Consider the following 14,529-nt stretch of genomic DNA (forward strand, 5'->3'; position numbering starts at 1 on the left):
AAAGCCTCATCAGCTGACAAAGCTCCCAGTGGGGCCAGGTTTTCACATGCTGCTCCTACTGCAAGCCCCATAAGCTGATGAGGCTTGCAGCCGTGGGAGCTGGTGCAGGGGGAGCCTGGGTTTTGTGATCCTGGACTCCCCTAGCAATGACAATAAGACATGACTGGACCTGATGCTTGATCGTGTGCCATGGCAGGAGGTATGATTGTGTGGATCATGCATCAGATTCTATAACACCTTTCCCTGAACATCTAGAGAGGTCCTCAGGGGCAAATCCTTCCAACACCAAACAGTAGATTAGCTTGATGCATGAGGGGTATGGAGGTGGGCAGAGAGAGAGGAGGTGAAAACTATATTTTTGAGGATGTAATAGCCCTGCTACTGTTAGATTCTTACTCCTCAGGAGAAGTGGTGGATTCACTCACTCTGGCATGGCTACCAGACCAGTCCGTCTTGATCTCATCTCCAAAATCTTACAAAGCAAAACACAGAACACCTGTTGGTAGAGATGCACATTCCAAAAGCACTCTACCCTTGTTTCTTGCAAAAAGCTGGGGTAGAGGTCCATCTTCAGGCACAGACAGTTGGGTTTTCCTCCAGACGTTGATTTGCAGTTTTAATAATTATTTAGATACCGGTCATTTGTTCCATGGACATTTAATTTATAACATTTCTTTTAAACATTTCAAGGGCATAGTGTCTTTGAATATGAAAAGGAACCAAAACACTGAGAAATGAAAATGTGCAGTATTGACTCCTCTCAATAATTCTAAAAACACTCATTGAGCCATTTGGGGTTGAAGGAGACATCAGGGAGGTCATTTAGCCTATCTGAAATACTATATTTGACTAACAGGCATATTATTTCTGTACATATGAAATTAGCATTACTCTTTTTATTAGCATAAAATTCAGCTATATAAAGAGTATTTAAAATACTTCAAGGTTGTTTGGATGTTCTAACATAAGCATGATTTTGTCAAATGAGTAAACTAAAGAATTCTTAAGTGTTGTGAATAGAGTTGTTGCTTTTAGTAAAACCCCAGAGACTCAAAGGTGTTCAATAATTTTGACATATTTGGTTTTAAATATTTCAAAGAGGAAAAAAGACCCTGCCAGTTGCTTGCAATTACATTTTGCATTTCATGGTCTTATAAAACTGTTTTTTGTCCTTTTTTTTAAGGATGCTGAAGAGTACACAGACCTTCCAGTGAGACACAATGAAGATCAGATGAACAGTGAACTGGCAAAGCATCTCCCCCTTGAAGTCAATCCTTATTCATTTGACAGTTCACATACAAAAACACACCTACTGCTGCAAGCCCATTTTAGTCGTGCCATGCTGCCTTGTCCAGATTATGCTACTGATACAAAGACAGTGTTGGACCAAGCTATTCGCATATGCCAGGTACTGTAATTCATTATATATTTGATAGCTGCTGGTTTCCATTTTGTTATTAGTGAATTGGAATGTAGTGAAATGTATTGTCTAGGAACAATTTGAATTGCTTTCTGCTGAGTTATCAGTGTATTTTTGTTGGGGACTGGAACAACCTAGGAAATGTTCAAATGCATTGCAACAATAATTTTAGTTATTAAGCCAACACTTTAGTGTAAGCAAAATAATTTAGTATTTGTTCAGCAGTTTTTATTGCTTCTCTACCTCTTCTCCCATACACAATGGGTGCATCTACACGTGCTCCCCCAGGTCCCCTGTTAGCCTAGGGCTTCTCCACTCCAGCTCAGTGTGCTGTGGTCCCAGGCCCATGTGTACATGCTGCACTTAGGAGCAATAAACTCTGGCACAAAATACTCCAGTATTTATTTTTTCACCCTAATTGCATGTGTAGATGCACCCATTGGCACTTCCACAGGAGCATGGATGTTTTTGATTCCCTGGAGACAACTAGTGACCTTGCAGAATGCTTGTGTCACATGTGAGCTTTGGAGTGCAGCAAGTTACCCTAGGTGTGTAGCGGAGGTTGGGGCCAGCACTGGGCTGAGGGCCTCCCAGGACTGCAGCAGACGATTCCGCTGTGCAGAGCCTGGCCAGCAGCCACAGCATGGCTCCGGGAAGCCCGGCTCCGGTTTTGAGCGGCACACACTGCCCGTGCATGCTCCACTTTTTCTGTGTGTGTGAATGTTTTTGACCCCTGGATAGCCACACACTGGCCACATCCAAATGAGTGTAACTCTATTACCTTAAACAGGCCTGCAGTTTGTACAAACAAATGTACCTTGTCATTCTAGACTTGTGCTGGATCATGTAGTCCATTTGAAATACTGTATCTAACTACATACTATATTTTCTAAGATACAACAGGCCCTAGAATGTAATATACATCTTGTTTCTGAAAGGTGGAATGAATTTTAAAAAGTTCTTTCCTTGTAATCAGGCAGCAGCAGCTAAGAAGTAGAGCCTAGTGTCAGTGTTCTGCACCCTGTAGATATTACTTTTGTTTTTGCCTATACCTGGCAGAAACTATTCTTTCCATATTTCCTGTATTTACGGTATTTGCTGCAATTACCGGCAGCTGCTTTTTTGAGAAAAAAATGTGTTGTATGTGAGAGAATATGATATATTGTGCACCTAACCTCAAATTGGCACATTATTATCATCATCGTTGTCACTGTTAGTAGTATTCAGTATAACAACAATAATCTTTTATCAGCTCTTAAAACTGCTATAGATGCTGCAAAACACAAAATTCACCTTCAGAATATTGTGTGTGTGCACACACGCATGCATTTTCTTCACTGGATGTGTCAGGCCAGTGAATAGCAGAAGTCCCACTATTAATTATGGCAACACTTTTACCAGGAAAGTTCACTATGAACTACAGAGTATCAATGCAGTACCCAGGGTCTGAGGCTTTCGGTACAAATATTTTCCCTGGAATGCTAAGGCATATATATTTTTCATCTCTCTATCCCAGGATAGGGAACGTTTGAAAATTGTTTTCACCTTAAAAGTGAAATATTCCAGAGTTCCATTAAATGGAACAAAAGCTTCTGAAAAGTTACAATTCTGAATTATATTGTGCCTTTTTAACCACCCATCAATATGAAGGATAAAAAGCAATTTAAAAAGAGAGAAAAGCGTACCAACACATTTGTGCTTGAAACTGGTACATGGTTTCAGCCTCTTGGGAGAATATTTGCTTCATCTTATTAGTCACGGTTTCCAAACTAAGGTTAAAGTTCCTAGTGTCTAAGCAATAGACAGGGTTACGTACTGGTTGTTACCTTTTTTCCTGGTACTGACCTGTTGATGAACTCTAGGTCAGGAGGTATGAAAAAAAAGATAAAAGTTGTGAAGAGGGAACTCAGTGGTAGAAGTATCTGTTTACTCTGTGTGTAGTAGTTCCCATGTACACGTAGTATCCATGCACATGCATCAGGAATCAAACTGAAGGTTTTTAACAGCCTGGAAAGCCAATAATTTTTGTTGGAGACTTTCATTTTATATTCCATATATTTATGTATTTGCTAATTCTTAAGTCTCTACCCGTTAAGTTCACGTAGATAACCTTCAATATGTGACCAAACAAAAAATGAAGTTGTGACACCTGGCAATAAGCAAATCATCCACAGACTTCCCCAAAACTGCTGCTTTGAGAGTACCAATATAGTAACATTACCAAACCTTTTCAAATTTTTATGACTCAGCAGAAAGGCCTGGGTTTGCATCCTGTCTCACACTCCTGCAGATCTCCACCTTTTACTGCCATATAAATCCTTTTTCCTGTCCAGATTCCCATGCATCTTTCATCTTCTATCTTGTATTCCTGAAAAGAGAATACACGTCTGGTCATTCATATTCCTGCCCCCATTCTCACCAACATCATCTTTTCAAATATTCATTTTGGACAAAAAGGAACAGTTTGCAAACTAACCAGATAAACCTGTTTTAAACAATTAATTTATTTCCTGAGAGAGGAGCCTTCTGAAGTCTTCCTTCTCATTTTTAAAGATATGCCTCTAATGCAGGGGTCGGCAACCCCTGGCACGCATGCTGAGCATGGCACGCGAGGCCATTTTGCTTGGCATGCTGCAGCCAGCCCCAGCTCCGGGTAGCTGCTGCCAGTGACGGAGCCTGGGTTGCTCCCAGCAGGGCTTGCAGCATCCCAGCTCAGGATCCCAGCTGGCAGCAGCTCCCCAGAACCAGGGCCAGCTGCAGCCAGGAGGCTCCAAACAGCTGTGCCAGGCTCTGGCACCAGCTCCACACCGGCACGCGCACCCACATTTCAGAGAGGGTGGTGTGGGAGGGGCCTGGGGCACTGCAGCCCTGGTCTCTCCCCTGCTCCTGGCACGGAGGTGATGAGCCCCATGCAGCTGTTTGCAGCCTGCTCGCTGCTTGCTGCAGCTGCCCAGAGCCTGAACAGGGGCTTTGGGTGGGGGGGAAGGGGCAGCAGGGCTGGGGGGCAGGGGCTTTGGGTGGGGGGCAAGGGGCACAAGCAGGGCATCCTGCCATGTACCCCCGCCCTCATTTTGTTTTTCTGCCATGCTGGCACTCCGCCACCTTCCGAAGTAGGCATTGTGGTGTTTTTTGGCACTCCAGCCAAAAAATGTTGCCTACCCCTGCTCTAATGTATCAGTCACATGTTGTGGTTGCCATGACTTGTTTTTCAGGATCCCTCTGGGATGGACACATTTTATCTTCTACCTTAAAGTAACGTTTTAGACTGAGGATTCCTCTGATTACTTGTAAAGTGTAATTTCTGTTGCCTAACCCTCTTTCACTGTTAACAAAAGTACATATTAGCTGGGTTCACTTAATTCATTGGTCAAAATCTGTCTGATCAGAAGTGCTTGCCACTACTACTATAAAATTATTTTTCTGAGGACAACATTTTCCTTTTCTATTAAAATTGTATATTGAAATATATTTGGGACAAAAGGGAAGAATTTTTGTGGGTGATCTCTTCTATTGAATCAATTGTATAGTTAGGATAGTTTTAGACAAGCTTTAAATACAGGGTATTCTCCTAAGTTTTGATGGCAAATGCCAATTAAAGGGTAAAAGAGCAGATTTTCCATTTTACAGAACAATAAACCAGTTACAGCAAATGGTGTATTATCCTTGTAGATAAATTTAATTGTGCCGAAGAAAATGGGACAAGTGTGCTTCGCAGAAGACTTGCTGTTATTAAACCTAATAGGCATGGGTTTAGTTCCTTATAATAAGGTGTGTGATATAGCAGTTTCATAGTCCATCTAATTATATACAACTGGGCTATGAAATACATTCCATTTGCTTCACAAGTACAGGGAAATGTAATGTGATTTTCCTGGTAGCTGAATACCAGTTTTTGCTGCTTCCCAGGTAATGGCCAAAAAATCGAACTGATCGAACTGTACAAGTTTTCAGTATGCATGGCTCTGTCCCCACACTGAAAAATAAGTGATAAGAACTAACACAGGATTCTAGATTTAAGACACTGGGTAGTGACTCAGGAAGTGTGTGTTCAGTTTCCAGCTCTGCCATAGACATCCTGTGTGATCTTGGGCAGCAGGTCACTTAATTGATTTATGCCTAATTTTCCCACTTGGAAAATTTGAAGATAACACTTCATTTCTCCCACCCTTTGTCTTTTTGTCTTTTCTGGATATAGTGTGAGATTTCCAGGGCAGAGGTAATTTCTTTTTATATAGCACAATTATGCAGTGTCATGTGAAGCCTATAAACACTCCTATAATATGTCACCTGAGGAAGGACACTTGATGCCTGCAAGCTTGCCCAATAGCTCTCCCAACCATGCAGTTGGTCCAATAAAAGTCATCACAAAAAATGCTGTGTGCTTCCTGAATCATCATGACTATGACAACACTCGAATCCACAATATTTTATTTTTAAGAAACTGCTGTACCATATCCTTATGTCCAATATGCCACTTGCTGCTTCTCTGAGTGGAAGAAGGTGCAGGTGCAGGACTCAGTGGGATGGGTCAAACATACCAGCACTTCACCTGCATAACTCACCTGTATTTCTTCAGTTCTTTGGAGAAGATAGTTAAAAGTGGAGGATAAAAATTGGTTTTATTTGTAACTAAATGATCGTCTAGTATTTTGTATAGTATACTTCTTAGTGTAGGAGGAATACCTCATCTTTGTCACTCCCTGATTTAGGACAATGTGCTGTAAATGTACTGTAAAAAGAATACCTGTAATCTTTTTTGATTCTCTTCTCAAGCCTTATATCTCTTGGCTGTGATCAGCTCTTATGCTACTGTTCTGAAACTGCCTACTATGTTTGTATTAATTGAAATGGATAATTGAGGTAGTAATACAATCAGTCTCATATTCAACAGGGCAGTCATTTTTACTGAGAAATAATATGAATAGTAGCTGGCTTTGCATTTGGATTGGCCACGAACCTCCACTTGTAGTATAATCGTTGATAAAATATTTTAGTATTGCCAGGGAGTAGGACTGCCATAGAGCTCAGCCTTAACCTTTGAGGAGTGTTTGCCTATGGATGTGTTAAGCTCATCTCAGTAGGATACCTGTACATTGAGAGGAGACAGAAGAGCAGTCAGATTTGGAACTGTAAAATGAAGTGCAGTTTGCAGTGAGAAACGTGCATGTCTTAACTGAGGAACAATGCAGTTTTACTGCTGTAACCCCCTGCCTTTCATCAGTGTTTTGTTTCTGCTTTCATTATGCCACATCCAGAATTAGATTATAAGCCCTTCTAGGCAGGGATCTTTTCTTCTTATGTAGAATGTGATGTGCTAGTTAGGCACAATATAATAGTAATGAGTTTATTGCAATTAACATATTACTTAGGCATTAGCTGACTTTCAGAAGGACCTTTACTGCATGCATGTGCAGCAGTAAGATCTCATACAAGTATTCTGATTTGTTTAACTTATGCACTACAGTATTTAATAAAAGAATCTTCTGACAGACCTGGCTGAACAGCTCTATAGGGAGTCATGTCTAACCATCCTCAGCAACATCTCTATGATCAACAGGGTATCTGAGCTGTAGTCCACCGTACATGAGAGAGAAAATGCTCCTCAGCCTATAACTTTATTTCCACTTCCCACCTGTTCATTCAACTCCTTCACCCCCCCACCTCCCTCCCCCACCAGATTATTGACCTTTGCAGCATGTTCTCAGACCTATTTATTTTCCCTAGCTGTGGAAAAATGGGAAGGCTCTGATGGGAAATCTTAAAGATCTTAAGTAGGTTTTTAGCTGCTGGGTTATTGCTGGTTGCTGTAGATATGTTGATTAATGGTTGGAGGGAGGGGACTACAGCAATGATCTATTTTATGGCTGTGTATTTAAGAATTGTCAAGGTGTGTCTGAAGCAGGGGATAGTCACTCTATTTGAAGGGATGCGTGTGTAACTATAAATAAACAGGGAGCCCTTTGAAGGGGAGACAGGAGGGGAAAACCAAATAAACTTTAAGTATAGAAGAATTTCTTGAAACACATTCAGGGCCGGGACTCTGCCCTTAGCTAGTACATATATTTGTGTTCTGTATTTGGCATTTGTGTTCTATATTTGCAGTGGTAGCGGTCAGATTCAGTTAGGTTTTAATATTACCTTCTTCTATATTTGGATTCATATTTTCACTGCTCAAGATAATAGAAGCAACAGAATAATCAAAATCTTCCTCTCAAGTGTTTGCAACAATGGTAGTGTCCATTTACAGAAATGTATAGCAAAAGTGCCTATATGTTAAAAAAATGTTAAAGTAGCGTGCCTCCTGCCCTTACAAAGGTACATATGTTATTTTGTACATTAATGGGCTTTTAACTTGATTTTTGGGGAGTAAACAATTTATATGTTTGTAAAACATTGTATGGTGGCATCTTGGTGACACTTTAATGATGATTTGGTGCTACTTATGTACAATTCCTCCCCCATCCATGACAAACCTTTTCCCAGTTGGAGCTTGAGGAAATGACTAATGCTTAACCCATTTGTGTGATCAATTCACTTAAGCAGCTACTGTGAAATGTTAATCACAACTTTAATTTGTACTGCATTAGCATTTTGATTAACTTGTAGGCTTGCTAGCGCACTTGAAGCACTTTTACTCATAGTTACAGCTCGGAAATGACTTTTTGATTAATTAAGTTTGTTAGACAGCAGCTGAGCTTCCTGAATGCTAACCTTATGGGGCTAAAAGTTCAGGAGAAAGTTACTGGGAATAACTGTTGCTGTTGGAAAGGATTTTTATATATGCACTTTAAATATTTTAATTATTGTCAAAATGTTGTATTATTGCTTGGGAATTGACCCTAACTTTAAAAGAGGACAGATATAACTTGAGAAAAATACTCTTTTTTGTAGACTGGCATAAACTTTTAAACTGAATTTTTTTCTTTTTAAAAAAACTAGGATTTGTTTATATTATTCAGGTTGTCCTTTGCCATAAGACTTTTTTTTAAATTATTTTACTGTGCTTAAGGTTTTTTGGCCTGGTACAATACATTAATTTGTAAATTAATAGCAATTTAAGAATAAATTCAGTTTCTAGGACTCCCTTTCTGAACAAGTTGGCTAATGTATTATCTTGTTTGTATTGCTATCATTACATTCCAGGGCTACTTCAATCTCTGTACCATTGTTTAAAGCAAAGTCAGTGAGACAGAGGCTTCCACTCTCCCAGCTATGTAGAATAGATGCTTTGTTCTTTCCTTCGCTCTTAGTACATTAATAATATTACTACAGAGACTAGAGAGTGAAGAAAGTAACAGAGAGAGAATCTTACAAAGAAGCTGGGAAGGCTTAATTTGCATGCATCAGTGAGATCCTCATGATAGTGGGGGATGGAAAACTGAGTGTGTAGCAATGGATAGCAAAGCCTTTGGAAGAGGGAGGTGAAAACATTGTATGAACTGTGTTGAGGGAGAGGGGTACAGAGAACAATATAAAAGGAGTGCCATCTGCCCTACTACTAAATGAATCCCTAATAAGGTAAGCCATATTTTCTTTCCTGTGAAGCTAAAGCAACCCGGCTATTTAAGTCCGATTTAATTTAATGCATTAGCCAACTTGTCCAGAATTTGAATTCTAGAAAACAAATTGAAAGAACATTATTTTAAGTTTTGCAGAGCACAAATAATTTCAAAACTATGTTGTCCAGGGCTATGAAGCTTCTGGAGCTGTCTAATTCAAAATATGCTGATAAGCCAATATACGAGTTTCCAAAGGTTCTAACCCTAAATTGATTTGCTTAAACAGATTATGTTATCATTGGCTTAGTAAATTTTTCATTGGTGGTTTGAGACATGGTAATCTTAATTTAAAAAATAAAGGTATAGTATTTATAGTATAAATATAAACTATAGTATATATAGCATACTTCTGGAAAAATGTTGTAGCTATGCCTTATGACCTTGGATTAGATGTGATATATAATGTAAAGCTACACTGGTGTATATGACTTCTAGATTAGAAGCATATCCACATAAGATTTAGCATTATTCTGTATTTATAGTTTTCAGGAAAATGGTAAATTTTTTGCATATTAACATCTATATTTGTTACAAACTATGACCAGATCCTTAGCTAATCTAAATAGAGCATAATTCCAATTATTTTAAAAGAGCTGGCAAATTTGGCCTGTACTTTAATTGCAGCTTCAGTGTAATTGCAAGCAAAAAACTGTGTATAAGTGGAACTTGGCTGAGAGAATGTTTTACTGATTTCAGACTAAAAGAACATTACAAGGTTGTTACATTTACCATTTTTACTTGATTCCACAATGAGATTTTCCCCCAATTTGGCATGGGAAATAAAGCCTCTTATCTTATAATCGCATACAAAGAAATCTCACTAAATATACTGTCTGTTATTAAACTGCTACCAAAAGCAGCTTGTGCTCAGCATTGGAAACCAACTATGAAGTTGATTAAATGCCTCCATCACTGAGCATGACTGTAAAACACATGGGCCACACTGGGCAAACTTGCTGATGGGAATCGACCGCAAGGGTAGACTAGTACAGCCCATCTGAATAAGATAAATGGTAGTGCCTACTGAACACAGTCCCCGTCACCACTGACTCTTTTTCAAGTCATTTGACATTGCACACCCAGAATGCCTCTGTTGGCCCCTGTCAGCCTGGTGCATATGATTGGTGTGATCCCACCCTCCATGGGGTGAAGACACACCAGGTTACCTTGCACCTCATCTGCACATACATTTTTGGAACATGCCAAGACTTTTGACAAAAACACCCAGTTCCAGTCATGAGTGGGGGCTAATTAGCACATGGCTCCTTTGTGGGAGGTATCTGGAGTGTACACACATACTGAGCAGTGCTGAGTTGTGGGGTCGTCACGGAGAGGGGGGCCACACAAATCGTATGCACCAGGCTGAGAGAGGACACAACAGCGGGATTCTAGGTATGCAATGTCATAGCTTACCATGACTTGAAATGCTCAACTAAGACTCTGGTGGCACCATCCCAGTGAACTATGTGGTAAACCATGAACCTTTTGACTTTGGACTAATGCCTTGCATAGTCTACCTAGCAGGGAGATACCATGATCTCAGCCTTTTGAGATCATGCAAGACTGGAGCCATCTGAACCCCAAGGCATCTGGGCCTGGGGCTTGCACAAATGCCTGCCTAGTTTTGGGGAGTATATGAAGCCCCAGACCCTTGGGTCGGGGAGGGAGGCTACTTACTTGTCCAGTGGTAAAGCCACACAGACTTGACAATTGAGCTCTAATCAGTAAAATTTTGGAACTTGACTATTTGGCTTTCCACAGTTGAATCTGAAACTGATTTGGCCCTTGAAACAAAACAGAAATTTTGGCCTGTACTTTCATGGTTACATTGAAAAGAAAACTAAGTATATTAAGAAAAGAAATGTGCCCTCTAGTGACATCATGAGATTATGATGTGGTTATGATTAATGCATGTTGGCATTTGTGGCTCCCAGCTGATTAAACAGATCCTAAAGCTCAAACATACACACACACTTTCTCTTTCAAAGCATCACAATGGGATGGAACACATAGCTGTTTGAGTAACTTAACTGCAACTTTTTGGATTTCTTTTAAGTAAAAGCTTAACTCTTAGGTGAAACTGTTGTTGTTAGAAAGAGTAGCAATGACACTCCAGTACTTGAAGTTGAGTTTCTATATGGCCCTCAGCTGAAGCAACAGAACTAAGGAGAAATTTTCAATCACTGATGCCAAATTAACATGCATCCAGAGAATCTTTAAAGAAAGTTGAGCCAAGTAGCTCACCAACTCTTCATAATACCTCATTGACACCAGTGGCATTATTTAATCCAGATTCCATATGGAGGAAGAGCAGTGATTGACTGAGATACCTCTAATGTCACTATGGTCCCTTTGAAGGTTCCTGATCTGTTCCTTCTAGTTTATATAATCTCACAGTTAAAACATCATGGGTAGTTTGAGTTAACTAGGTATTTTGGGGGCAGGGGAATCCAAATATAGATTATTTATTTAGTTATTATTTATCCAAATACATATTATTTATATTAATTTTAAATATATGGAAAATGTGAAGTAACTTTCTTCCATTGTTAAAGTTGTTTGGAAGAAAGATGAAGATGACAGAAATAATACACTTAAATGACCCAGTTGTTTAATTTTAACTGACAGACAAACTTATGTACTTGCAGATTTTCAGAATTCATTCTGTACTCAGGAAGTGCTGTAATTCGGGGAAGTACACTATTTTTCCTACAAAATAAAGAGGTTAATTCCTAAGTATAACTCCAGGTGCCACCTTGCTCTGCCTTCTGTCTGACTTTCAGACTAAACAGCTACCTACCTCTCTCTATTTTAAGTGTCCAATGGAACTCAGACTTCATTCAGAAGTCACAACTGGGATTCCATAATAACAGACCCTATTAAAAAGTGAAAGTCCCAATGAAAGAAAAATTCCTGGAATACAAATGTGTAGCCTGTGCCCTGTAGAATCCATGAGCCTGCACCTCACATTTCAAAATAATGGGCATTTTTGAGGATTGGTCATTTTAGTGGCTCTGGAAATTGTATTCATCATACAATTTCAGTTATTCCAGGGTCTATGCAGTTGAGTTGGGCTTGAGATTTTCAGACTATCTACCTTTCAAGTGAGAAAACATGGAAAATAGCATGTAACAAAAATTGAAGCTCAACAGCCAGTTTTTAAAATGGCAAATTTCATATTAATAGCTATGGCTTCTATAGCTAGATTGATTTTACAAGTATGTATATTTCAGTAAGTAAATATTCATTGAACTGTCTCAAAATTACCAGTGAGAAGTGGCACTTCTGGCACCACCATTCCTTTCCATGCCACTTATCCACCTCTCTTCTTCCCTTCATGCACACACATACATACACAAAAATGAAACAGGAATATATACTTTATATTTCAGGAGTAGAAGACAATAGTCATTCCGATAAGGAAAGGAATCTTTAGCCATCGGATTAGTTTGAGTCCTTTATTTGTGGCAAATTAGACAAAAAAGTAATTTTCAGATCCCATTCCCTAGACTAGAATTGGATCTAAATAAGTCAAATTAAAGTATCACATCCCTGTATTATGAAGAGCTAACAGAAAGGGTGCATTTGATCTGCCCTTAACAAGACTCAATGGGCTTTGAATGTCTGGGCCTGCTTCTTGTATCATCTTCACCACTGATTTAAGCCTCTACTATGGTGGTTAGTTTCTATTTGGATTCTTAATGTCTTCCCCTTCAGATCTTGCTTGAAATGTTGAATAGTATGTCAGAGTCTTAACATTATTGCTAACTGCTAATAATCTTAACTGCTAATATTAGGGGCTAGAATTAGTCAACTTCATAGTTGCCACATTTCAAGAGGTTTTTCTTTTCTATCTTTGCCAAGATTGACAGGTAGTTAGCTGTGTTAGTCCAAAGTCAGGAACAAGGCAGGACATAGTATCAGAGGAAGTAGACTGTCACCTGCAAAAGCTTATGCTTCTCTGAACCAGCTAGTCTCTACAGGTGTCTATACATGAGCTCAGAGGCTGCTCCAATGCGCTGGAATTCCAGTGTGTCGGATAAGACTCGATTAATCAAGTCTGCTGGAGTATGGCAGTTGCTACGCTCCAGCTGCCTTCTGCGTCTCATATATTAGCATCCCTGCACTTAAAAATTGTCGAACAAGCTTTAGTTCAGCTGCCCCCACCACCATCTTTAAGCATGGGGATGTTGATACAGGCGATGCGGTGGTGCTTTAATTAGAGGCTCTGGAAATTTTAGTTAAAGCATCACTTCCACCCCCACCCCCCTGCCGGAGCACATGTAAAAGTGCCTTTGGGTGCTACTCTGCCCTGCCTTCTACTGTTAAACAGGAAAAAGCAATGGGGGTACTCTGCGGTATGTGCTTGTTTCTGTAGCAGAGAGCAGATGTAGACCAACCAAAAGGCCTACAGGCAGAAGAAGAGACACCCATATAAGCACGTGCACTATCTGCCCTCAACAACAGCATATCTGTTTGCAGTGGGAGGAGTCTGAGACATGAGTTTTCACAGAGTAAAGGGATGAGAGAAAATCTTTGTCTAGTAAACATGGGGAAAAGGAATCTGAGGGACAACAAAAAGAGGATCCTCCTGGCATTACAAAAGTGTGCTACCCAGAAAAACAACTGAGATTAGAAGACAGAACCTGCATCTGGCTTACCTTTGTTTGCCCATAAAACACTTGGGCTAGATACAGACCATCAAAATGCCTAAGGCAGAATCGATTTGAGTTGCATGGTTTTCTGTAAGTGGCACAGCTTAGATTGGTAGTAAACAGAACACACACTTGCCCTTTGGTGGTGGGAGCAAATCTTAGACCGAGTTTTGCCATTTTAAACCAGCCTTTGTGTGCTGGACTTCTGTTCTGTTACCGGGTATGGACCAGTTTCTGATCACTTATACCAGTAAAAGTGTAATGTCTGTACCTGGCCTTAAAGAATAGTTACGCAAGTGCTCTTTGAAATCTCCGTAGTGGAAGCAGTCATATGGAAGTATATGCTAGGGGTCTTATATCGGATACATTCTTTAGGAGGTGAGAGAGGAAAAAAAAACCTATTTTGTGTTGGGAATCAAATATTATTCAAATCTTTTGGATGCTCAAATCTGGATATCATCATACAGTGAATTAAGTCCCCAGTTACTGAATATCAGACCTTCTAATTTTATATAGAACATGAACTTCCAGTCACTTCAGTATTGTCTAGTCAAATTTAATGAGACAAAGGCCAAAGCAGCACTATACAACACCTCATCATTACTGTCCTGTCATGTATGTAATCAAAGGAGCAGTCTGTGGCAGTTCAGAGACTGAAAGACAAGGTCCCTGGTTTGGAAGGCTTACAAGCTCAGGTGCTAATGTTTCATGAAGATCTATGTGAGTGCATCTCTCTTCCCTTCTTCACAACAAAGTGGAAGATAGTATGTATTCTGTGTGCTCTCCTATTCATTTATTCATTCACTCTTTTATATTTAACAAGGGAATCAAAAGTATTTTTATTTGCTTTGTAATTTACCATAAACTGTTTGTTTTAATTTGCAACTAGAACATT

General features: G+C 39.7%; 1 protein-coding gene across 1 annotated transcript in view; it reads left to right on the forward strand.

Moving 5' to 3' along the window:
* ASCC3 (activating signal cointegrator 1 complex subunit 3) overlaps positions 1-14,529 on the forward strand; it is a 684,038-nt gene that overhangs the window by 650,266 nt on the left and 19,243 nt on the right. The window contains exon 37 of the mRNA XM_019520164.1: positions 1,184-1,408. Within this exon, the coding sequence (XP_019375709.1) occupies positions 1,184-1,408 (225 nt within the window). The remainder of the gene's footprint in view (positions 1-1,183; positions 1,409-14,529) is intronic.

Source organism: Gavialis gangeticus, unplaced genomic scaffold, assembly GCF_001723915.1.
Source record: "Gavialis gangeticus isolate Ggan-Ray unplaced genomic scaffold, GavGan_comp1, whole genome shotgun sequence".
Lineage (NCBI taxonomy): Eukaryota > Metazoa > Chordata > Crocodylia > Gavialidae > Gavialis > Gavialis gangeticus.